This window comes from Pongo pygmaeus, chromosome 10 (assembly GCF_028885625.2).
Source record: "Pongo pygmaeus isolate AG05252 chromosome 10, NHGRI_mPonPyg2-v2.0_pri, whole genome shotgun sequence".
Taxonomy (NCBI): domain Eukaryota; kingdom Metazoa; phylum Chordata; class Mammalia; order Primates; family Hominidae; genus Pongo; species Pongo pygmaeus.
The window spans coordinates 120,028,567-120,054,652 of NC_072383.2; the positions used below are offsets into that span (position 1 = coordinate 120,028,567).

Genomic DNA, 26,086 nt, shown 5'->3' on the forward strand with positions numbered 1-26,086 from the left:
TCTTCACTTGCAAGCTTCATGAATTTCTGCACCATCCTCCCACCCACCCAAGCACCATAAATCAGGTGGCATGAGGGAGGATGGCCTGTTGAAACAGGTCTATTTTCAGTCGCTGACAGTTCAACCACTTTTGGGGCTGAGCAGTGGGTGGGAATTTTTTAACCTCTAGAAATAGAGATTGAGTTTTCTACCTTTTTTTTTTGAGACAAAGTCTTGCTCTGTCACCCAGACTGGAGTGTAATGGCACGATCTCGGTTCACTGCAACCTCCGCTTCCCAGGTTGAAGTGATTCTCCTGCTTCACCCTCCCAAGTAGCTGGGATTACAGGCATGCGCCACCACATCTGGCTAATTTTGTATTTTTAGCAGAAACATGGTTTCACCATGTTGGTTAGGTTGGTCTCGAAATCCTGACCTCAGGGGATCCACCCGCCTTGGCCTCCCAAAGTGCTGAGATTACAGGCATGAGCCACCACGCCCAGCCCCCTCCCCCACCTTTTTTTTTTTTTTTTATTGAGACAGGGTCTTGCTCTGTTGCTTAGGCTAGAGTGCAGTGGCACAATCATAGCTCACTGCAGCCTCAAACTCCTGGCCTCAAGCAATCCTCCCACCTCAGCCTCCCAAGTGCTGGGGTTACAGGCATGAGCCACCGCACCTGGACTGAGTTTTCTGCCCTTTGCATGTCAGGCCTGTAGCTGCAGACCCTTCCTGATACCTACTACCTGGCCTCATGCACTGCCCTGTCTGTCTCAGGCTCACACGGCTGTGGCTGGAAAGTAAAATATAACCATGTCAGGATTTTCAAAACCACTGGAATCACATACCCCAAATTAGCATGGCTTTCTGCAACTGCCACCTCGAGGAGTAAAAAACTGTCCCCACAGCTGCCCAGCTCAAGCAGATCACGAAACTCTTCTTTGAGGCTTGGACCGTGTTCTCTTTATTCTCATTCCACTCCTCAGCTCAAACCCCCCAATGGCTTCTATCACCCTCAGAGTCAAAGCCAAATTTTTTTTTTTTTTTTTCTTTTTGAGACAGTCTCACTTTGTTGCCCAGGCTGGAATGCAGTGGCGCCATCTTGGCTCACTGCAACCTCCGCCTCTCAGGTTCAAGTGATTCTCGTGCCTCAGCCTCCTGAGTAGCCAAGATTACAGGTGCACATCCCCATGCCCAGCTAATTTTTGTATTTTTAGTAAAGACGGGGTTTCGCTACGCTGCCCAGGCTGGTCTCAAACTCCTGAGCTCAGGTGATCCACCCGCTTGGACTCCCAAAGCGCTGGGATTACAGGCGTGAGCCACTGCGCCCAATCCAAGTTCTTTACAATGTTGTAAAATACCTTCTGCCACCTGGTCCCTAGTGTTCTGCCCAAATGTCACCTTGGTGAGACATTCCCTAGGGAGCCACTGTATTTCTCCATCCCCCAACCCAAAACTGGCGGCCCCTCGTGCCCTGCTCAGGGTTTTTATTTTGTTACGGTGTTGTCGCTTTCGAAACCCATGCATCACACTCAGGTGCGCTCCCCAAGGACAGGGGGTTTTGAATGTTGTCCCTGATGAACCTACAGCAGGGTCTGACAAATTGTAACATTTGTTGAACGAACAAAGGCACCCCTCAGAAAGAGCTCAAAGCCATTCTGACCTGGATCTGGGGTCCCAAGTGAGAGAATTATGCTAAGAACGCCATTCTGGGCCAAAATGACTTTTGACATATTGTGATTTCTGCTGTGTCTCCCCAAACTTCATTTATTTGCCTACTATGTTTATAATCTGGCCATACCTATATGCCACATCAATTATTTATTGAATGTTTTTCTTTAAATTGACTCAGTTTTTAATTTTTTAGCCTTGTCCTAGATGATAATATCCATGAAATCATGAGTTTGGGGTGCTGGTTATAGTTTTTCCTATACAATGTTAAATTAAATCTAAAATTGTTTTTCTACCTTTTTTCTGCGTACCACCTAGAACAGTGCCCACCATACAGGAGGTTGTCAATAAATACATGCTTTGGGAGGCCAATGCAGGAGGATCTCTTGGGCCCAGGCATTTGAGACCAGGCTGGACAACATAGTGAGGCTTTGTCTCTACAGAAATTTTAAAAATTAGCTGGGTATGGTGGCACATGCCTATAATCCAGCTACTCAGGAGGCTGAGGTGGGAGGATCACTTGAGCCTGGGAGATCAAGGCTGCAGTGAGCTGTGATCACACCACTGAACTGTAAGCCTGGGCAACGGAGCAAGACCCTGACCCAAAAAAATAAATACATGCAAATGAATGAATAGGGGATCCAGATAAAGTTCCAGCAAGAACTCCCTTCCACCTGCTGATCCCAACCAGGGGTGTGTCCTCCTCTGGGGCCAGCTGGACAAGGAAAAGGAAAGCCGTCTTTGGTGGAAGGTGCCAGGGCACAGGCTGCCTTGAGAGGACCCCTGGGCATTGGCAGGTGTGGTGCCTGGGTGAGGGTGGCAGAAGAAAAGGGCTTCCTTACCCATGTACAGATGGTCCTCGTTGGGGTCATCCAAGACCTTGGCACAGCCACATGGAATAGGCAGGAGACGGATGGCGGGGGAGAAAAAGAGAGAACAGATATGAGCAGGGAGGAGGCAGCATCCACGTGGCTGCATTTGCCAACAGGTGGGCTGCACTTGGCAGTGTGTTTCCCAGTTAAGATGGAGGATAGGGAAAACCCCCAGAGTGTGAGATCCTAATGGCTATTCGGAAAATAAACGCCTCTCTGTCTGATCCTCAAGGATCTAAACACTCAGAAAGGAGGTTGCAAAAGGGAGGGGCCAAAATACCCCCCCGGAAATATCTCACGCTTGAATAAGAATCCAGCCCATCTCCGGCTTGGCGCAGTGGCTCATGCCTGAAATCCCAGCACTTTGGGAGGCCGAGGCGGGCAGATCACCTGAGGTCAGGAGTTCGATACCAGCCTGACCAACATGGAGAAATCCCATCTCCACTAAAAATACAAAATTAGTCTGGCGTGGTGGTGCATGCTTGTAATCCACCTACTCAGGAGGCTGAGGCAGGAGAATCGCTTGAACCTGGGAGGCAGAGGTTGCAGTGAGTCAAGATCACGCCATTACACTTCAGCCTGGACGACAGAGCAAGACTCTGTCTCAAAAAAAAAAAAAAAAAAGAATCCAACCCATCTCCTAGGAGACAACGGTGTTCAGGGTGAAAATTCAAATCCTATCTGGGCTCAAGTGACTCCACGATCTGGGGATGTCTGCAGATCCTCAAGATGCTTCACAGAGTTTACAAGGTTCACTATTTTCACTTTAAAATGAAGACAATATTTGCCTTTTTGACTATCATTCTCCACTAGTCTACACGGTTTTCCAGAAACCTGATGATATGTGATGTCACAAAACATTGAATGCAAAAGCAGATATGAGAATCCAAAAGTCTCCTATCAAGCCAAACAGTAACCCAAAAAAAGGCAAAAATGAAAAACGAAGCCACTCTTCTACTTTTTATTTTTCATAAAAATGTATTACTCGGCCGGGTGTGGTGGCTCAGGCCTGCAATCCCGGCACTTTGGGAGGCCGAGGCGGCTGGATCACGAGTTCAGGAGATCAAGACCATCCTGACTAACACGGTGAAACCCCATCTCTATTAAAAATACAAAAAATTAGACGGGCGTGGTGGCGGGCACCTACAGTCCCAGCTACTTGGGAGGCTGACGCAGGAGAATCACTTGAACCCAGGAGGCAGAGGTTGCAGTGAGCTGAGATTGTGCCACTCCACTCCAGCCTGGGCAACAAAGTGAGACTCCTTCTCAAAAAAAAAAAATATATATGTATTACTCATGTTAATACAAAATAAGCTTATTGTTCTCTTTTTGTTTTTTTCTTTTCTTTTTTAGAAACAGGGTCTCACTCTGTCTCCCAGGCTGGAGTGCACTGGCACAATCATGGCTCACTGTAGCCTCGAATTCCTGGGCTGAAGCGATTCTCCCACCTCGGCCTTCGGAATAGCTGGGACCAAAGGCGTGCACCACCATACCAGGCTAATTTTTTAAATTGTTTGTAGAGACGAGGTTTCGCCATGTTGCTCAGGCTGGTCTCAAACTGCTGTCCTCAGGCGATCCTCCCACCTCAGCCTCCCAAAGTGCTGGGATTATAGGCGTGAGCCATCGTGCCCAGCCTATTGTTTTTAAATAATTAATAGTCTAAATTTTCTCAGTTTTAAATTATAATGTGGTAGATATTAATAAATATAACTCATATAAGTGAAAGTGCTTTTGGGTCTTCAAAAAAAAATTTTTTTTTTTGAGACAGAGTTTCACTCTTGTTGCCCAGGCTGGAGTGCAATGGCGTGATCTCAGCTCACTGCAACCTCTGCCTCCCCAGTTCAAGCGATTCTCCTGCCTCAGCCTCCTGAAGTGGCTGGGATTACAGGCACCCGCCACCACACCCAGCTAATTTTTTTGTATTTTTAATCGAGTACAAAGGGATCCTGAGACCAAAAAGTATGAGAACGGCTGATCTAGAGCAGGGGCTGGCAAACTACAGCCTGTGGGCCAAATTCAGCCCTCTGTCTGGTTTGTTTGTTTGTTTGTTTGTTTTATATTTTTAGTAGAGACAGGGTTTCACCATGTTGGACAGGCTGGTCTCAAACTCCTGATCTCAAGTGATCTGCCCACCTCGGCCTCCCAGAGTACTGTCATTATAAGCATGAGCCAGTGTACCCGGACTTGTTTTTGTAAATAAAGTTTTACTGGAACACAGCCATGCCATTTGTTTACATCATGTGTGTGGCTGCTTTTGCGCTACAACTACCCACATGTGTAAGTAGAAAGAGAACCAGCTTCAAAGAGACAGAAATGGGTGAAGGGATCCCTCTGAGCCTCAGTTCCTTTGTCCGTAAAATGAGAGTAATAAATATCTGACAGAAAAACAAAGCAGGCAAAAGAAAGAAGGGAAAAAATAGTTAATGTGAGTAATAAATAGTCTTAGGGAGCAGTAAATACAACTCAGCCCTGCAGTGAGCGGTCTGGTGTGACCTGGCTCTCCCTGGAAACCAGTGGCAGGGTGTTTGGGTATTAACAAAGCCAGGGCCTCCCTCCCTTCCTCCTCAGCGTCTCCACCCTTTTACCTCCACCAGCTTCACCACATTGGGGTGGTCCAGCTTCTTGAGGATGGCGATTTCCTGGTACACCTGCTCAATGGGGCCCCTGGGCTGGATGCAGCCTCCAGGAGCTGGCCGGGTGCCTCGGGGTGGGGGGCGACCTGAAGGAAACAAAAACAGACCCAGGGTCAGGGCAAAGAGACTTTCCTCCACAGAGGGCAGCTGCAGGTGGGATGCCAAAATGGGGAGGGTCTCTGCAGGGCTGGAGTGGCTGCTGCCACCAGCAGCTTTAACTAGCCCTCTCCTCCTCTGTCTCCTCTGCTGCTGGAAGTGAGTGAGGGTGGAGCCCTCGGCTGTCCTACGAATTCCCTCCTTCCCGTCACATCCCCAGTCCATGCCCCAGTCCACAGTGAAAGGCAGGAGTGCTGAGGCAACTGCCGCCTAGCTCAGCAATCTCAACACCCAGGGTGAGTCAATCACTTCCCCTCTCTGGGCTCAGTTTTTGCAGTCCATAAAATGGACATAAACATTAACTCTTATCTCCTTAACTCATAGCACAGATGGCTGGCCGGGCGCTATGGCTCATGCCTGTGATCCCAGCACTTTGGAAGGCTGAGGCGGGTGGATTGCTTGAGCCCAGGAGTTCAAGACCAGCCTGGGCAACACGGCGAAACCCTGACTCTATAAAAATCACAAAAAATTAGGGCCGGGCACAGTGGCTCACGCCTGTAATCCCAGCACTTTGGGAGGCTGAGGCAGGCGGATCACGAGGTCAGGAGATCGAGACCATCCTGACTAACACAGTGAAACCCCATCTCTACTAAAAATACAAAAAATTAGCCGGGCGTGGTGGCGGGCGCCTGGAGTCCCAGCTACTCGGGAGGCTGAGGCAGGAGAATGGCGTGAACCCGGGAGGCGGAGCTTGCAGTGAGCCAAGATAGCGCCACTGCACTCGAGCCTGGGCGACACAGCAAGACTCCGTCTCAAAAATAATAATAATAATAATAAAAATCACAAAAAATTAGCCAGGTACGGTGGCACGTGCTTGTGGTCCCAGCTACTCAAGAGGCTGGGGTGGGAAGATCACCTGCGCCCAAGAAGATCAAGCCTGCAGTGAGAAGTGATCATGCCACTGCACTCAGCCTGGGTGACAGAGCGAGACCCCAACAAAAACAAAAAAAAAACAAAAACGAAATAGCACTGATGTAAAATGAAGCCGGGAAGAAGAAAAGAAGCAAGCATCAGGAGAGAAAAACAAAAGGCTATCCAGAAAGGAGAGGCACTCAGGCCACCGCTTGATCCTGCAGTAAACAATAGGCAGTCACAAGGATGTACAGGCCCACAGTGAAAACGCTCACGATGGCACACATCCCATGTAAGTAAGGCTCTGAGTGTGACTAACAGAATAGAACAGGGATGTGATCGGCCTTGGAAAAGCAAAGGCAAAAGTACAGGTGTCAGAGGGAGGATGTGAAAGGAGGAAAGCTGAGTTCAAAGGAAAAGGGAGGGCGTGGGGAGGTGGGAGACACTCGCCATACAGCTGGAGAGAGGGGAAAGTGGTGGGTGTGTGTCCACAGAGGAGCTGACCATCAGGAGAGCGTTTCACTGCCTGCTGGGGAAAGGGAGGTGCTACGGTCAGGATGTTTGTGCTCCTCCAAAATTCATATGTCAAAACCTAATCCCTAATGTGATGGTATTAGGAGATGGGACATTTGGGAGAAGAGTAATAAGGGTACAGCTCTCATGAATGAGATTAGTGCTGTTATAAAAGAGACCCCAGGCCAGGCACAGTGGCTCAGGCCTGTAATCCAAGCACTTTGGGAGGCTGAGGCGGGTGGATCATGAGGTCAGGAGATCGAGACCATCCTGGCCAAACCCCGTCTCTACTAAAAATACAAAAATTAGCCGGGTGTGGTGGTGCACGCCTGTAGTCCCAGCTACTTGGGAGCCTGAGGCAGGAGAATCGCTTGAACCCGGGAGGTGGAGGCTGCAGTGAACCAAGATTGCGCCACTGTACTCCAGCCTAGTGACAGAGTGAGACTCTGTGACTCCATCTCAAAAAAAAAAGACCCCAAAGAGCTGTCTAGCCCCTCTGCCATGTAAGGATGCGGTCAGAAAGCACTACCTATGTTTGTCTGTTTTGAGACAGGGTCTGTCTACCAGGCTGGAGTGCAGTGGCGCAATCAAGAATCACTGAGACACTACCTTGGTAGTGTCTACAATGGTAGAGACACTACCTTGCCCACACTGGTCTCAAGCTCCTGGGCTCAAGTGATTTGCTCACCACGGGCTCCCAAAGTGCTGACGTGAGCAACCGCTCCAGGCCTGAGATGGTGCTAACTATGAACCAGCCTCCAGAAGTGTGAGAAATAAATATCTGTTAGGTTAAGCCACCCAGTCTCCGTTACATTGTTACAGGACACCATTTGTTATTTTGTTAAGACAGGAGGTAAGAAGGAGTGTTTAAGCAAGCGAAATCCTCTACTGTCACTGGAAGAAGCCAGAAGCAGATGTCAAAAATTGATAATAGTGAAGTGAGGATTATGACCTGGTGCAGCATTTGGATAAGCAAGATAAACCAGGGTCCTACTGTTAGGATGGGTTTTTTTTTGTTTGTTTGTTTGTTTTTTGAGATGGAGTCTCACTCTGTCGCCTAGGCTGGAGTGCAGTGGCGCGATCTCGGCTCACTGTAACCTCCGCTTCCCAAGTTCAAGCAATTCTCTGCCTCAGCCTCCCGAGTAGCTGGGATTACAGGCGCCCACCACGCCTGGCTACTTTTTTGTATTTTTAGTAGAGATGGGGTTTCACCATCTTGACCAGGCTGGTCTTGAACTCCTGACCTCGTGATCCACCCACCTTGGCCTCCCAAAGTGCTAGGATTATAGGTGTGAGCCACTGTGCCCTGCTAAATTTACCATTTTAAAATGTGTATTTTAATGGTTTTTAGTGCTGACAAGGTTGTGCAACCATCACCATTATCTATTGCATAATTTTTTTTCTTTTTTTGAGACGGAGTCTTGCTCTGTCGCCCAGGCTGAAGTGCAGTGGCATGATCTCAGCTCACTGCAACCTCCACCTCCTTGGTTCATGCAATTCTCCTGCCTCAGCCTCCCAAGTAGCTGGGATTACAGGCACACACCACTACACTCAGCTAGTTTTTCTATTTTTAGCAGAGATGGGGCTTCACCATGTTGGGTCATGCTGGTCTTGAACTCCTGACCTCAAGTGACCCACCCGCCTCGGCCTCCCAGAGTGCTGGGATTACAGGTGTGAGCCACCGTGCCTGGCCAACTGCAGAATATTTTCAATGCCTCCCTAAATATCTATATACATATCTGATATCTATCAGCATTCACCCCTCATTTCCCCTGTTCCCCAGAGCCCCTAGCTTCACCCCTCATTTCCCCTGTTCCCCAGAGCCCCTAGCAATCACAAATCTACTTTTGTTCCTATGGATTGGCCTATTCTGGGTATTTCACATAAACAGAATCACATAATATGTGACCTTTTGTGTTAGGCTTCCTTCACTTAGCATAATGTCTTTAAGACCCCTCTGTGTTGGGGCATGAATTGGTACTTCATTACTTTTCATGGCTGAATAATATTCCATTGGATGCATATATACTCTATTCATTCTCTGAAGCCGTGTGTGCTGTTTCCACTTTTTAGTTATTGTGACTAAACCTGCTATGAACATTCACATACCAGCTCCTGTGTGAACATGGATGTTCCGTTCTCTTGGGTATATAAGTAGGGGTGAAATTACTGAGTCATATGGTAACACCATGTTTAACTTTTTGAGGAATTGCCAGTGTTTTCCTCTATTGGATTTTTTGACTTGATACCTATATAACTTTAATAAATATTTTTATTTTATTATTTTTTGAGACAGAGTCTTGCTCTGTCACCCAGGCTGGAGTGCAGTGGTGCAATCTTGACTCACTGCAAACTCCTCCTCCCAGGCTCAAGCAATTCTTGTGCCTCAGCCTCCCAAGTAGCTGGAACTACAGGCACGTGCCACCATGCCCAATGCAATGGTTCCCATTCAGGGGGCTCTGCCCTGTCTTGCCCCAGCCCCGTACCTAAGAACAAAGGCCCGCCAAACTCACGTGGAAAGCCGGCCTGCCGGATCAACTTCTTTTTGGACAGCACCTTCATTGCCTGCAGGAAAAAAAGACCCCAGGTCCTGGTTAAAGCAGGGAGGAGAAGGGGAAGGAGGGCGCAGTGGGTGTTCCTCTACTCCAAAGCTGGCCCAAGCTCCTGGCCCCCTGGCAGGCTCAGGTCAACAGAGTGAGCCCCTCATTACCAGAGAGGGTCAAACAGCCATGGGGTTGTAGGGAGGCTGGACTCCTGGGGTGCCTCCAGCCCTGAGGTGTTCCTGAGGCTCACGGTCGCCTCTCTCAGCTGGGAAACCACGAGCCTCGGGACTTGCTGCCATCGAATCAAAGCACAAGTGAGCTGGAGCAATGGGCAAAGAAGGGGCAGGACTGGTTGTTGTACACATGGGGAAACTGAGGCTCAGCTGTTTTACACATGGGGAAATATCACTTGTCAAGGTCACATGGTTGGCACACGATAGAGTCAGGTTCGAAACTACGCTGGACTGACTCCAAAGCCACCCACGCAGACATCTGTCTCACTGCTGCCTTATTCTCAATACTATGGAGGATGCAGAGATGACAGCTCAGAGGAAGGGCATAAAAGCCTTTTGCTGAATGAGTAACTTTTTCTGGGCCAATCCCCTCACCTCCCCATTTTCCTATCTGTAAAATGGGCATACCACTTCCTTCCTAAGGCACAAAATAAACATGACCTAAGAATAAAACGAGACAACAGCTAGGAAAACTTTCCAGGAAGCTGAGTGCTGGAAAGGAGGCTCTTCTGTGGATAAGCATGGGGGCAGGGAGGAGAATGCGGATACTCACATAGTAGGTATTGTCATTTTCATTGTAGGCCAACTTGACGACACCATAGGAGCCCTGGATAAAGGGAGATGCCCATGACATACTATCCAGAAGTTAAGATCTGCAAAATGAGAACCCTAATACAGACGTTGCAAACCGGCAGCCCATTGGTCAAATCTGTCCTGCAACTGTATTTTGCTGGAGCCCAGGTTTTTACGAAGTTTGGATTAGTTGCCAAGATTTAAAAACAGAAAGATCTGGGCTGGGTGCAGTGGCTCATACCTGTAATCCCAATACTTTGGGAGGCCAAGGCAGGCGGATCACTTGAGGTCAGGAGTTTGAGACCAGCCTGGCCAACATGGCAAAACCCCGTCTCTACTAAAAATACAAAAATTAGCCGGGGCATGGTAGCAGGCACCTGTAATCCCAGCTACTCAGGGGGCTGAGGCTTGAGAATCACTTAAACCCGAAAGCGGAGGCTGCAGTGAGCCAAGATTTCGGCACTGCACTCCAGCCTGGGCGACACAGTGAAATTCAGTCTCAAAAAAAACAGAAAGGTCTGATATAAAAATCTATATTCCTTTCCAGGCACAGTGGCTTACACCTGTAATCCCAGCACTTTGGGAGGCCAAGGTGGGCAGATCACTTGAGGTCAAGTTTGAGAACAGCCTGGGCAACATAGTGAAACCCTGTCTCTACGAAAATTACAAAAATTAGACAGGTGTGGTGGTGCACAGCTGTACTCCCAACTACTTGGGAGGCTGAGGCAGGAGAATCACTTGAGCCTAGGAGGCAGAGGTTGCAGTGAGCCGAGATTGGGCCACTGCGCTCCAGCCTTGGTGATAGAGCAAGACCCTGTCTCAAAAAAAAAAAAAATCAAGATTCCTAGTTTCTTTTGAAAAAATGGGAAGATCTAGCTATATGTAGCCTGTATTTCCATATGTGAATGGTTTGCCACAGTCCTTACCACTCCCTGCTACCTTACAGCTGGCATGCCTCACTCCTTTATATTACTTACTTGTTTTTTATTGGCATTCGGATTTTTGACCATGGTAATGATACCCCCCATTGGCTAAACTAGATGTCAGAGTACCTCGGGTGAAACAAAACCCCAAATGTAATGGGGATGTAACTATCACCAAGGCAATATGAAATTTCTTTGGAAGCTTTCTGAGCTTCTGCAGAAATATATTTAATTTTAAGATACAAGAAAACAAAACTAAACCAAAAACCTAGATCATTAATGACAAAACCCTCTCCACCAACCTTGCCTTCAAAGACTCCTCTTCTGCTCCCAGCTTTACCCCGTTCCCTCCACAGTATCTGAATTCCCCTGGTGAATGCAGAAAGCCAGCCTAGCCCCGGGGATATTTACCTTTCCAATTTCATCCTTCAGGGTATACTGATTCAGCTGCACACAGTCCTAGGGAGTAAGCAGAGACATGTGGAAAATGAATTTTAAGTTTGCAACTAGAGGCCAGGCGCGGTGGCTCACGCCTGTAAGCCCTTCAGGAGACCAAGGCGGGAGGATCACTTGAGTTCAGGAGTTCCAGACCAGCCTGGCCAACATGGTGAAATCCCGTCTCTATTAATAATATAAAAATTAGCCAGGCATGGTGGTGGGCACCTGTAATCCCAGCTACTCAAGAGGCTGAGGCACAAGAATCGCGTGAGCCCGGGAGGTGGAGGTTGCGTGAGCGGAGATTGCACCATTGCACTCCAGCCTGGGCAACAGAGTAAAACTGTGTCTCAAAAAAAAAATAAAAAAAGTTTGCAACTAGATACATTTCTCCAAATTAAACACAAACAGGTAACCAGAACCCAAATCAAGAAAGAGAACATCCCCAGCTCCCAGAAGCCACTCGCACCTCTGCCCTCCCCCAGGTGACCACTCTCCTGACTTCTAACAACACTGATTTTGCTTGTTGTATTTTGTCAAAATGTAACCACACACTGTGTAACCCATTTTTAAAAGAAGGTTGTTCCTACTTTTAAAAAGTAAATTTTAAATCAAACAAGTAATCCTTGGCTACACTGTCCTGTAAAAACATAAAGTGATACAAGAAAAGGAAGTCTGTGCAACCTTGGAGTAGACAAGGGTTTCTTAGATAATACAAAAAAGGTACAGACAAAAGACACAGATGATAAATTGGACTTCACCAAAATTAAAACTTTGGCTCTTTTTTTTTTTGAGGTGGAGTTTTGCTCTTGTTGCCCAGGCTGGAGTGCAATGGCACAATCTTGGCTCACCGCAACCTCCGCCTCCCAGATTCAAGCAATTCTCCTGCCTCAGCCTCCTGAGTAGCTGGGATTACAGGCACCCACCACCACGCCCAGCTAAATTCTTTGTATTTTTAGTAGAGACGGGGTTTCTCCATGTTGGCCGGGCTGGTCTCTAACTCCTGACCTCAGGTGATCCTCCCGCCTTGGCCTCACAAAGTGCTGGGATTACAGGCGTGAGCTACTGGGCCTAGCCTGTTTTGTTTTTTGTAGAGATGGGTCTTGCTATGTTGCCCAGGCTGGTCTCAAACTCCTGGTCTTAAGTGATCCTCCCACCTCAGTCTCCCAAGTAGCTGGTATTACAGGCATAAGCCATTACACCAGTCCTTGGCAGTTTCTTAACAAACATCTACCGTACCACAGGCCATTCTACCCAATAGAAGTGAAAATGTGTTTACAAAGACTTGCATATAAATATTAATAACAGCTTTAGTTGTAATAATAAAAAATTGGAAGCAATCCAAATGTCCTTCAACAGGTAAATGAATAAACAAACTGTGGTACGTCCATACAATTGAAATTATTCAGCAATAAAAAGGAACTACAGATATACGCCACAACATGGATAAATCTCAAAATCATGATGCTGTGAAAGAAGCTAAGCTAAAAAGGAGCCGTTGCTCATAGGCCCTAGCTCTGTTTTTGGCTCATGCTGTGAATTCTCCCTCCTCTCAACTCTCCAACGCCCCATCTCCAATTATGAAAGTTTTTCCTGGCCTTCAAAATGTAGTCCCTATAGCCCCTTCAAAATCAGCCCCTTTGGCAGCGCACAGTGGCTCATGCCTGTAATCCCAGCACTTTGGGAGGCTCAGACAGGTGGATCACTTGAGGTCAGGAGTTCGAGACCAGCCTGGCCAACATGGCACAACCCCATCTCTACTTAAAAAAAAAAAAAAAAAAAATTAACTGGGCGTGGTGGTGCACACCTGTAGTCCCAGCTACTCATGAGGCTGAGGCAGGAGAATAGCTTGAACCTGGGAGGCGGAGGTTGCAGTGAGCCAAAATTGCGCAACTGCACTCCAGCCTGGGCGACAGAGCAACCCTCTGTCTCAACAACAACAACAACAAAAAAGCCCCTTTAGAAAGGCATCCTGATGTTGGGTCTTCTTCCAATTAAATTCATTCATTCCTTCAACAAATATTTTTGCGCTCCTACTATGCACCAGGTACTGTGCTAGGCTCTGGGGATGGGATAGGGTGTGGGGGTGGATGAAATGATCCTATGGAGCTTACGTTCTGGCTGAGTGGAGACAGGCAATAAACAACTAAACCAAAACACAGATAATCAGATGCTGATGAATGTTAAGGAAAGCAAATAGGGCCATGGGGCAGACAGAGGCTGGAGGGTGCTTTAGGGAGGGTGGCCCGGGAAGCCTTTTGGAGGAGGTGATACTGGAGTTGAGACTTGGACATTATCGGAATAGGCCTTACAAAGTTGGCATGGGGTGGTGGGGGAGGTGGTTCCAAGCAGAAGGAACAGCAAGAGTACAGACCCAAGGCGGGCAAGAGCTTGGATTCCGAGGAATGCGAAGGCAGGAACAGAGGGAGCTTAGGCAAGAGCTTGGATTCCGAGGAATGCGAAGGCAGGAACAGAGGGAGCTTAGGGAGCTGGCAGCAGAATGGCAGGAAGGGTGGGAAAGGGTCAGACCACACAGGGCCCTGTGAACCCTGGTGGGGATCTGAGTTCTAATCTATCCCCCCAGGGTTTACGGTAAGGGTCTTGTGAGAAATGCACAGGAAATGCTGAACCCAGTGCCTGGTGCCAACACACGCTCGGCCAGGAGGGTTGTCGCCAGGCTCTCAGCGACCCACCTCATTCCATCACACCTTCGCCCACACCTCAGTCTCTTTGCTGGAGGTCCCCTCTGGCCCTGCAGCTGCTCTGTCCACACCCACAGCGGGTCACACACACCCGCCCTAGCAGCTCTCACCCATGAGTATAAACACCCCAGCTCCCTTGCCCCTGGTGGGATGACTGAGGCTGCTGCTCTGTGCTGTTCCCCAGGGTCCCCCAGAAGGAACAAGCCCCAGCAGCCCACACTCCACACTGGTAACCGGCTCCATGACCCACCCTTTGCTGACCGCCCTCCCTTCCCCATGCTGATTCACAACCCTCCTAGGGCCCCTTTTTGGTCCCAGCCGCCCCCCAGGTTCCCTGGAGTCAACTCCTAGGTCAACCATGGCACTCAAATCCTTCTGGGGGAGCCCAACCTTCCACAGAGGCCCTGCTGGAGGCAGGGAAGGGCACCGGGGACCCCTAGGACCTGGCTCACCACCGGCTCACGCACCTGCATACCCGTAATGGAGACGTGGTGAGACTCCACTGTCGGCCGCCGGGGCAGCCGAGGCGAGGATTGCGGGGAGCTGACGGGCGAGTAGGGCAGGGACGGGCAGATGCAGCGTCCGTTCATGTCCAGGCTGCCACCGGCTGCCAGCCCACCCTGGGACCGCTCTTGCAGAGACAGCTTGCGACCGGAGAGGTGGGGCCGGGCCTGGGACCCGGAGGTGTCGGGGGGGACCTGTTGGCCATCGGCCTCCAGGGGCCGGTCCCGGGCCAAGCCGAGGTCCACAGCACAGCCCGGCTCACACTCGGTGACCACAATGAAGGACTCCATGCCCAGGTGGATGCTCAAGGATGAGAGGCCCCGCAGGGCCTCACAGGGCTTCTGGCTTTCGCTGCTGCTGCTGCCTCTGCCCCCCAGCTCATCCTGGGGGGCGGCCCGGTTGCTGCTAGGCTGGCTAGAGACACATGATGACATGGTGCATGCGCCAGCTTCATCCAGCACACTGGGGCACTCCCATCCGGCAGCGGAGCCACCTGCAGAAAGAGAAAGGGTCAGCCGGCCCAGCTCCTACGGGCAGGGACAGGAAAGGATCCCCTCTCCTCCTGGCCCAGGCTGCTGTCTAATTCCTGCCTCCAGCTGACATCCTAAAAAAATCTTGCAAAACATGGTGTGATCTGATCTCTGAGTCTATACAGAAAAGCACAGTCTGCATCTTCTTATATTTTTTCTTTTATTATTTTTTCTTTTTTTTTTTTTTTTTTTTTTTGAGGCAAGGTCTCTCCCTCTCTCTGTTGCCCAGGCTGGAGTACAGTGGTGCGATCATAGCTCACTGCACCCTTGAACTCCTAGGCTCAAGTGATCCTCCCATCTCAGCCTCCCAAGTAGCTGGAACTACTTCTCATACACCATGACAATAATTCCTAACTCAATTCCTATAGGAACAAGTATAAGAAAACCCCCAAATAGCGCAGACATGTCCCCTAGAGAATTGACAGCTGCTTCCAGCTCAAGCCAATTGTTGCTCGGCAGGAATCTGGGCCTACTATTACTGGTCTTCCCTTTGTTTTTCCCAAGAGAAGCCCTAAGGAGGTTAATAAGGTTGCCTGACTTTTTATTTTTAAATGCTGGGCATTAACAATGCAGGTCAGGGCTGGACACGGTGGCTCACACCTGTAATCCCAGCACTTTGGGAGGCCAAGGCAGGCAGATCACTTGAGGCCAGGAATTCCAGATCAGCCTGGCCAACATGGTGAAACCTCGTCTCTACGAAAAATACAAAAATTAGCCGGGCATGGTGGCGTGTGCCTGTAATCCCAGCTACTCAGGAGGCTGAGGCAGGAGAATCGCTGGAACCCAGGAGGCGGAGGTTGCAGTGAGCCAAGATCATGCCACTGCACTCCAGCCTCAGCAATAGACCAAGACTGTCTCAAAAAAAAAAAAAACAAAGGTTGGGGGGAATCAAGTATATGCCACAATATGGATGAACCTCTAAAATATTATGCTAACTGAAGGAAGCCAGTCACAAAAGGTCACATATATATGATTCTATTTATATGAAATTTTTAGAATATGCAACTCCACAGAGACAGAAAGTAGACTAATGGTTGCCTAGGACTATGGGGGTGGTGACATTAGTGGGTGTGGGGAATGGCTGCTTAATGGGCACAGGGTTTCCTTTTCGGGTGATTAAAACGTTTTGAAACTAGACAGAGGTAATGGTTGCACAGCATTGTGAATGTACTAAATACCACTGAACTATACACTTCAAAATGGTCAACTTATGTTATAGGAACTTATATCTCAATTTTTAAAAAAAGGCCAGGCACGGCAGCTCACGCCTGTAATCTCAGCACTTTGGGAGGACAGGGCGGGTGGATCATGAGGTCAGGAGTTCAAGGCCAGCCTGACCAACATGGTGAAACCCCATCTCTACTAAAAATACAAAAATTAGCCGAGTGTGGTGATGTACACCTATAGTCCCAGCTACTCAGGAGGCTGAGGCAGGAGAATCACTTGAACCTGGGAGGCGGAGGTTGCAGTGAGCCGAGATCGCGCCACTGCACTTCAGCCTGGATGACAAAGCGAGACTCAAAAAAAAAAAAAAAAAAAGAGAGGTCGGGCACAGTGGCTCACACCTGTAATCCTCCCAGCACTTTGGGAGGCCAAGGCAGGTGGATCACCTGAGGTCAGGAGTTCAAGACCAGCCTGGCCCACCTGGTGAAACCCCGTCTCTACTAAAAATATAAAAATTACCTGGGCATGGTGATGGGCACCTATAATCCCAGCTACTCGGGAGGCTGAGGCAGGAGAATCACTTGAATCCGGGAGGTGGAGTTTGCAGTGACTGAGCCGAGATCGTGCCACTGCACTCCAGCCTGGGTGACTGAACAAGACTCATCTCAAAAAATAAAAATAAAAAAGATTAACACATGCCCTTAGGCTGTCAATTCTTACCGTCTCTGGGACAGAACATTAACCTTTGGTTAACGTGTTTGACAAATTCTGCTGGACAAATGTCACAGGTACCACTAGAATTCAGGGAGTACATTTGTGGACAGACACCTATGGATGATGGCCACTCCATGCTAATCACCCACATCACAAAGGGTCTCTCTGGACCATCCTGGCCAACATGGTGAAACCCCGTCTCTACTGAAAATACAAAAATTAGCCAGGTGTAGTGGCTCATGCCTATAATCCTAGCTACTGGAGAGGCTGAGGCAGGAGAATTGCTTGAACCTGGGAGGCAGAGATTGCAGTGAGCTGAGGTTGCGCCACTGCACACCAGCCTGGCAACAGAGGGAGACTCCATCTTAAAAAAAAAAAGCGGGGGGGTCTCTCTAGATGTCCCAGGAAAACAGTGGGCGCTCAGCAGAGATTTTATGAATGAATAAAATGGTATCTCCGATGACACTGGGTGGTAGTGGGGTAACAGAGAGGAAGGTACAGACAGCGGAAAGCCAGAGCTCCCTGGAGGATCTGGCTGAGAGGCAGAAAATGTCCCTCAGCACTCTAGGAACGGTCCTTCCAGAAGAACTGATGGAATAGCTACTATGCCAGGCATGTGGCAGGGAAAGCCCAACAGGAAAGGCAAAAGGGAAAAACGCAACTTCCCAGCCCTGACACAGGCCTGACTCATGCACACAGAGTGTGTGGTAAGAGAACGCCAAAGAGTCCAATCATGCGGCAAGATGTTCAACCTCATAGTAAGAGAACTGCAAATTCAAACTACAATCAGGCAGCCTGGTGGCTCCCCAGAAAGTTAAACGTAGAGTTACCATATAACCAGCAATTCCTCTCCTGGGTATAGACCCAAAAGAATTGAAAGCAGGGATTCAAACAGATACTTGTACACTAATGTTCATAGCAACATCATTCACAATAGCCAAAAGGTATAACCAAGTGTCCATCAACAGACGAATGAATAAACAAAATGTGGCAGAGCCATACAACAGAATACTACACAGCCACAAAAAAGAAGGAAACTCTGACTCACGCTACAAAACAGACGAACCGTGAAGACGTACACTAAGTGAAACAAGCCAGATACTAAAGGACAAGTGTTGTAAGATTTCAGTTACATAAAGTATCTAGAATAGTCAAATTCAGGCCAGACGCAGTGGTTTGCACCTGTAATCCTAACACCTTGGGAGGCCAAGGCGGGCAGATCACTTGAGGTTAGGAGTTCCAGACCAGCCTGGCCAATATGGTGAAACCCCATCTCTACTAAAAATACAAAAATTAGCCAGGCGTGGTGGTGGGCACCTGTAATCCCAGCTTCTCAGGAGGCTGAGGCAGGAGAATCACTTGAACCCGGGAGGCAGAGGTTGCAGTGAGGCGAGATTGCGCCACTGCACTCCAGCCTGGGTAACAGAGCAAGACTCCATCTAAAAAAAAAAAAAAAAAAAAGTGTTTTAAAGGAAAAAAAATACCTGTAACCATGATCGGAGTTATGATGATAAGGCCTAGGATGCCTAGGATGCTACGGGATCAGATGGGGCAGGAGGTCGGGAGAGGGGAGCAGTTGGTCTTATCTCCTATTTCTCTGTCCCCCATCCCCCTTACTGTATCTGAGAAAGAAATCATCAACTCTGTCCCTGTCTCAGTTTCCCTGTCAATGAGAGAATACAACTTAAGTTCGATATTTCTCTGTGGCCCTAGCTGCTGCTACTTTACTTCTCCTTTTCATGATCCTTATCTCCCAGAAGAGGAAACTCAGATCCCCTGAAGTTCAACAGCTTAAGGTCATTGACATCCTGTAAAGTTGGTGCCCATCTGATAGTCATAGGATTAGATGAACCAAGCACTCAGAATCATGCCTGGCACATGGTTAAGTGCTCAAAAACTATTACTTCAACAAACACCTGTTGGATGCTGATATGGTTTGACTCTGTCGTCTCCCAAATCTCATCTTGAATTGTACTCCCATAATTCCCGTGTGTTGTGGGAGGGACCCGGTGGGAGATAACTGAATCACGGGGGAGGGTTCCCCCACACTGTTCTCGTGGTGGTAAGTCTCACGAGATCTGATGGTTTTATCAGGGGGTTCCGCTTTTGCCTCTTCCTCATTCTCTCTGCCTGCTGCCGTCCATGTAAGAGGGGACTTGCTCCTCCTTGCCTTCCGCCATGATTGTGGGGCTTCCCCAGCCACGTGGAACTATAAGTCTAGTTAAACCTCTTCCTGTTGTAAATTGCCCAGTCTCGGGTATGTCTTTATCAGCAGCGTGAAAACGGACTAATACAGATGCCCATGGCCTGCTCTGGTAGGTAGCCTATGCTCTGGAATGTTCCCACGAGGACCGATGTCCAAGAGAGCTGGCTTGCTCTTGAGTGTGTCCCTCAGCCCTGGCCATGTGGCCTGCGTCCCCCAGGGCAGGCAGGCAGTCTCTCCCCATCCTAGAGCTGCCTCTGATAGGGCTGCAAGAGTTCCTGAGAAGAAAATGAGGCCCAGCAGTGCCTGGGAAGGTCAATGGAGATTGTTTTTTTCTCACCAACAGGAAAACAATTGCTTATCGAACTCTACACCAGGCCAAGGGCACCAAGCCATCCGCCCCCGGCAAGGCTGCTTTTAATCGGCCTCCTTGGCAAGCTGGCATCTGACCCGGGCCTCCCGCACAGCCCTGACGGAGTCTCAGCCTCTGCAGTCTGGAGGAGGATGGAGAGGACAGACGGCTCAGACCCAGGGCAGGGACGTCGGCGCTGGCAGGGCAAGCGTGAAACCCCAGAGCTCAGCAGAGAGGAGACCCAGGGACGCAGGCCCTGACAGGAAGAGATGCATCCAGGGGCTTCTGGCCTCACAGATACCTATAGAGTCTAGGCCAGTGTCCTGAACAGTTTGGGGGTCACAGAACCTACAAAGATCTGATGAAAGCTACCAACACTCTGTGCAGAAGAAATCATGCAAAAAGACAATAGTTTAGCTTGGAAACAGCAACGGCTAACATTCAACTGAGCTCTCATCAGGCACCCAGCACGGAGATAACCGCCTGGCCATGTAACCCTCAAAGGACCAGGCCCTCTGCCAGGGAAGGACAGTGAAGCATTCGATTCCAGAGGGCGGAGCGCGAGAGGACTTTTTTGCAAAGTTGCTTGGATTTGACAAAATATCAGCCCTGGCCCTGCATCCTTCCCCATGAAATCCAGGCAGAGGCCATCCCCGAAGGCTGTGCCTCTACCCTGTTCCCTCTCACAGGGCAGCTCATCACGAGCCACCAGAGCCTTCCTGGAGCAGATGGACCCGGGACCTGGGCCAGGATGAGGGAAACACTCCTTCCTCTGCCAGGAAGCTGAGTGGCGCAGGCCTCCAGGAAACACCTTCTCATTTCCTAGGGGCTGTTTCCAACCTGCATCCGCTACCTCCCGCGCAGCAAGCTGCCAGTGGGTGCCAAAGAAGTGCTCCCAAGCCCGGACACACCTGCACAAGCTCCCCTGAGGTTGCCTCATCCCGGGCACAACAAAAAGGCCCAAAACAGCTCCGAGGATCCTGCCAAGGCCACGGACGATGTCCTGCCCGGGACATCAATGACTTCCTTGGGAAAATGGGCTCAGCCAGCCGAAGTCAGGGACCCCAAACGGAGGGACCGGCTAAAGCCATGGCAGAAGAACGTGGAGTGTGAAGATTTTATGGACATTTATTAGTTCCCCAAATTAATACTTTTGTAATTTCTTATGCCTGTCTTTACTGCAATCTCTAAACATAAATTGTAAAGATTTCATGGATACTTATCACTTCCCCAATCAATACCCTCGTGATTTCCTATGCCTGTCTTTAATTTAATCTCTTAATCCTGTCAGTTGAGGAGGATGTATATCATCTCAGGACCCTGTGATAACTGCATTAACTGCACAAATTGTACAGCATGTGTGTTTGTGCAATATGAAATCTGAGCACCTTGAAAAAAGAACAGGATAACAGCAATTGTTCAGGGAATAAGAGAGATAACCTTAAACTCTGACCGCTGGCGAGCCAGGCAGAACAGAGCCATATTTCTCTTCTTTCAAAAGCAAATGGGAGAAATATCGCTGAATTCTTCTTCTCAGCATGGAACGTCCCTGAGAAAGAGAATGCGCACCTAGGGGTAGGTCTCTGAACTGGCCCCCCCGGGGCGTACCTGTCTCTTATGGTCGAGATTGCAGAGGTGAGATAGACTCCAGTCTCCCATAGCGCTCCCACGCTTATTAGGAAGAGGAAATTCCCGCCTAATAAATTTTGGTCAGACCGGTTGATCTCCAAACGCTGTCTCCTGATTAGATGTTATCAATGACAATGGTGCCCAAAATTTCATTAGCAATTTTAATTTCGCCTCGGTCCTGCGGTCCTGTGATCTCGCCCTGCCTCCACTTGCCTTGTGATATTCTATTACCCTGTTAAGTACTTGATGTCTGTCACCCACACCTATTCGCACACTCCCTCCCCTTTTGAAAATCCCTAATAAAAACTTGCTGGTTTTTGTGGCTTGTGGGGCATCACGGATCCTACCAATGTGTGATGTCTCCCGCGGACGCCCAGCTTTAAAATTTCTCTCTTTTCTACTCTGTCATTTTATTTCTCAAGCCAGCCGACGCTTAGGAAAGTAGAAAAGAACCTACGTGATTATCAGGGCAGGTCCCCGATAGGCGCAGGCCTCCAGGAAACACATTCTGATTTCCTAGGGGCTGTTTCGAACCTGCATCCGCTACCTCCCGCACAGCAAGCTGCCAGTGGGTGCCAAAGAGGTGCTCCCAAGCCCGGACACACCTGTGCAGGCTCCCCTGAGGTTGCCTCATCCCGGGCACAACAAAAAGGCCCAAAACAGCTCCAAGGATCCTGCCAAGGCCACGGACGATGTCCTGCCCGGGACATCAATGTCCTCCTTGGGAAAATGGGCTCAGCCAGCCACACCCTGTCTCACATGGGGAAATTGAGGCCTACGGAGGTCCTCAAGGAAATGCATTCATTCATTGACTCATTCATTCATTTGTTCTTTCATGTAGTAATTATAAAGCAATGATCACGTGCTGGATAAACAAAACAGATGTGGTTTTTGCCCTCGAGAGGACTGACAGTCCAGTGAGGGGGACCAACGTTTAAAAGTAGGTGCACAAGGCCAGGCGCGGTGGCTCACGCCTGGAATCCCAGCACTTTGGGAAGCTGAGACGGGTGGATCACCTGAGGTCAGGAGTTCAAGACCAGCCTGGCCAAATGGTGAAACCCCGTCTCTACTAAAAATACAAAAATAGCCAGGTGTGGTGGCGGGCGCCAGTGGCGGGCACCTGTAATCCCAGCTACTCGGGAGGCTGAGGCAGGAGAATCGCTTGAGCCTGGGAGGCAGAGGTTGTGGTGAGCCAAGATTTGGCCATTGCACTCCAGCCTGGGTGACAAAGCGAGACTCCATCTTGAAAAAGAAATAGTAGGGCCCAAGTGAATCTATAAGCACAGACTGGGGCAGAAGACCAGGATATGATCAAAGAGAATACCAGAGGGGACCACTTTAGATTTGAAGGGAGGCGGTGGGTGAAAGAAGGCCCCCTCTTGGTGAACGTCTATTAGGCTGAGACCTACAGGGTGAGTAGATACTAAAGGAGCAGGAACTTGTTCCCAGCAGAGGAAACAGCTTCTGAGAAGGCCCCCTGTGGAAAAGAGGCAGGAGAGTGGAGGCAACAGAAACAAGTTCCCTGGGTCTGGAGCCCGGGAGTGGGAACGAAGTGGGGGAGGAGGGGCTGGAAGGGGCTACAGCTTTGTGGGAAGTGGATGATGATGACGAGAGCCAATGGCAGCCCAGGGCAATGCTACAGGGACTGGGCTCAGACCCTGCTGTGAGTTGAACTATGTCCCCCAAAAAAGTTATGTGGCAGTTTTCTAACCCTCAGGACCTCAGAATGTGGTATTATTTGGAGACAGGTCTTTACAGAGATTATGAAGTTAAAATGAGGTCATTAGAGTGGGCCCCAGTCCAACAGGCCTAGTCCAATAAAGGGGAAAGGTAGACACACAGCCAGCCAGCATGGAGGGGGAAGGCCACACGGAGATGGAGGCAGAGACGATGCTCCTTCTAGAGGCCAAGGAGCATCAAAGATTATCAACAACCACCAGCAGCCAGGAGAGGCCTGGAACAGACTCCCCTTGGAGCCTTCAGAAGGGACCAACCCTGCCAAGGCTTGATCCCAGACTTCTGGCCTCCAGAAATGACAGAACATATCTCTGTTCTTTTTTTTTTTTTTTTTTTGGACAGAGTCTCGCTCTGTCCCCCAGGCTGGAGTGCAATGGCACAATTTCGGCTCACTGCAACCTCCACCTCCCAAGTTCAAGTGCTTCTCCTGCCTCAGCCTCCTGAGTAGTTGAGATTACAGGCACCCACCACCACGCCCGGCTAATTTTTGTATTTTTAGTGGAGACAGGGTTTCACCATGTTGGTCAGGCTGGTCTCGAACTACTGACCTCAGGTGATCCACCCACCTCAGCCTCCCAAAGTGCTGAGATTACAGACATGAGCCACTGCACCCTGCCTAATATCTGTTCTTTAAGCCACCCAGTGTGTGAGACTTGGTCACGGCTTCTCTAGGAAGATAATAGAGCACCCCACCCAACCAGTGGGGTTTGGAGAAGCCGGCTGCCTTGGAGGCCACAGACTCTGAGGCATTTCCCAAAGCTCTAGGGGGAGACCTGAGAGGCTCGGCTGCATCCATGGAGGCGGTGCTGGAATATTTCAGACCCACGGCCCTAGCCCAGCTAAGCAGGGTTATCAGATCCAGTGACACCAACTGTTACAACCGGCTCTCCTTCAACACTCTTTAATTTGGGGCCACTGAAACAACTGGGTCCACAAAAACAAAGGCCCTCCCTTGTCAGATGGCAATAGAGATATCTCAGGCTTCAGAGACCCCGTCCTCATCATGGTCCCCAGAACAAAAACGTTGCAAATGGTGACTCCTGTGTGACATCTGGCCACCGATATATTGGCCTTACACCACGTTCAAAGCTATTTGAAGAAGAAGTGGCTCATGGCCGTAATCCCAGCACTCTGGGAGACCGAGGTGGGAGGATGACTTGATGCTGAATTCAAGATCAGCCTGGGCAACATAGTGAGACCCCATCTCTACAAAAAAAATTTTTTTAATTCGTTGGGCATGGTACTCACACCTGTAGTCCCAGCTACTCAGGAGGCTGAGGCGGGAGGATGGCTTGAGCCCAGGAGTTGGAGGCTGCAGTGAACTATGATTGCACCACTGCACTCCAGCCTGGGTGGCAGAATGAGATCCTGTCGCTAAATAAATAAATATTTGAATGAGATGCCAACATTTCAGAGCCAGGAGATTTCAGATAAAAGTGCAAATTTACAGATTCTCTTGAAGAACTGCACACTGATAGCGCTGGGCCTGTGTTCTATCCTGGCAACCACTCACTGCAGCTCTGGGCAGGGGACACACTCGCCAGCACGCCACAGTCCTCACCACTTCCCAGTGCCTCTCCAAAGCTGAGGACAGGCTGCCTGCCACAGCCCACGCCCTCCCCTCGGCCCACATCTCATGCCCTGCCTCTCCGCTACAGGTGTCTGAGTCTGCAGCCCCTGCTTTCAGGTCACTGAATGTCAGTGCAAAGACAGGTGCACATCAGTGGTCACCTGCTCTGACCATTTCATTCCACCAATGAGGAAAATGAAGGTTCAGAAGGATTTACTGATTTGCCCAAAGTCACACAGTGGTTCTAGGCAGGGCAACAATTGGGCTGAGTTTTGTTGTTCTTGTTTATTTTAATTTTTATTTATTTATTTATTTTTGAGACGGAGTCTCGCTTTGTTGCCCAGGCTAGAATGCAGTGGCGTGATCTCAGTTCAGCGCAACCTCTGCCTCCCAGGTTTAAGCAATTCTCCTGCTTCAGCTTCCCAAGTAGCTGGGGACTACAGGTGCGCCACCATGCCCAGCTAATTTGTGTATTGTTTGGTGGAGACAGGGTTTCACCATGTTGCCCAGGCTGGTCTCGAACTTCTGACTTCAAGTGATCCACCTGCCTTGGCCTCCCAGAGTGCCGGGATTACAGGCATGAGTCACTGCACCCGGCCAGGCTGAGTTTTTCAGGAAGGGGCCAACAATTACAGGCACAGCCCTGCCATGTCCACATATTGCGTCCTGAATAAAGTCCAGGCTGGGCCAAAATCTCTAACAAGGGGGAGCACGCAGCCCAGTCCTCTGCCTTCCTGGGACCTCGACCCGTGCTTGAGAGAGATGAGGGCGAAAGCACAGTGTCTCAAAGTGCTTGGAGGAGAAATACACAGGATTTGGGCACAGGGACATGGACATGACTAACTCACGAGAGCTGTGGCTTTGCCCTCCTTGTTTACAGCTGAATTCCCGGGCCTAGAACTTTCTAGGACACTGCTCGCGCTCAGTAAATACTGGCTAGAAGTTGTTATTTCTTCTGTCCCAAGGCCACTCAGAAGGTCAGAAGCTTTCTTTAGCTGGCCTAGAGTTGAAGTTTCCTTAGTCTGATAACAGCAGCCCAATTTATGTCTGGGAAGCCATCCCTCCACGTGAGAGGTAGCCCTACAGGGCTGACCCCACCATCAGCTTCAGAGATTTGCATGTGACTCAAGCCTGGCCAGCTGGCTATCAATTGCTCTAGTCAAGTGGGTAACTCAAGAATAGATATGAGGCCGGGCACAGTGGTTCACGCCTGTAATCCCAGCACTTTGGGAGGCCAAGGCGGACAGATCACTTCAGGCCAGGAGTTCGAGACCAGCCTAGCCAACATGGTGAAACTCCACCTCTACTATAAATACAAAAATTAGCCAGGTATGGTGGCGGATGCCTGTTATCCCAGCTACTCAGGAGGCTGAGGCATGAGAATCACTTGAACCCGGGAGGAGGAGGTTGCAGTGAGCCAAGATTGCACCACTGCACTCCAGCCTGGGCAACAGAGGAGGACCTTATCTAAAAAAGAAACAGAGTAGATGTGTGGGCCAGGCATGGTGGCTCACACCTGTGCTCCTGGCACTGTGGAAGTCTGAGGTGAGCAGATCCCTTGAGCTCAGGAGTTTGAGACCAGCCTGGGCAACGTGGCGAGAC

The 26,086-nt window shown here is 49.6% G+C and overlaps 1 protein-coding gene across 10 annotated transcripts in view; it reads right to left on the bottom strand.

The window, feature by feature from the left end:
- Positions 1 to 26,086, bottom strand: part of CAMKK2 (calcium/calmodulin dependent protein kinase kinase 2) — a 76,844-nt gene that overhangs the window by 40,870 nt on the left and 9,888 nt on the right. For 8 of the 10 annotated variants that reach the window (XM_063647127.1, XM_054443125.2, XM_054443123.2 and 5 more), the window contains exons 2-7: positions 14,549 to 15,078; positions 11,356 to 11,403; positions 10,002 to 10,055; positions 9,186 to 9,237; positions 5,104 to 5,237; positions 2,489 to 2,525 (exon numbers count right to left, since the gene is read on the bottom strand). In XM_063647127.1, the coding sequence (XP_063503197.1) occupies positions 2,489 to 2,525; positions 5,104 to 5,237; positions 9,186 to 9,237; positions 10,002 to 10,055; positions 11,356 to 11,403; positions 14,549 to 15,019 (796 nt within the window). In that variant the 5' untranslated portion in view covers positions 15,020 to 15,078. Of the gene's footprint in view, positions 1 to 2,488; positions 2,526 to 5,103; positions 5,238 to 9,185; positions 9,238 to 10,001; positions 10,056 to 11,355; positions 11,404 to 14,548; positions 15,079 to 18,310; positions 18,408 to 26,086 lie in introns of those variants that run through there. The other 2 variants (XM_063647125.1, XM_054443120.2) reach the window with 2 other exon arrangements.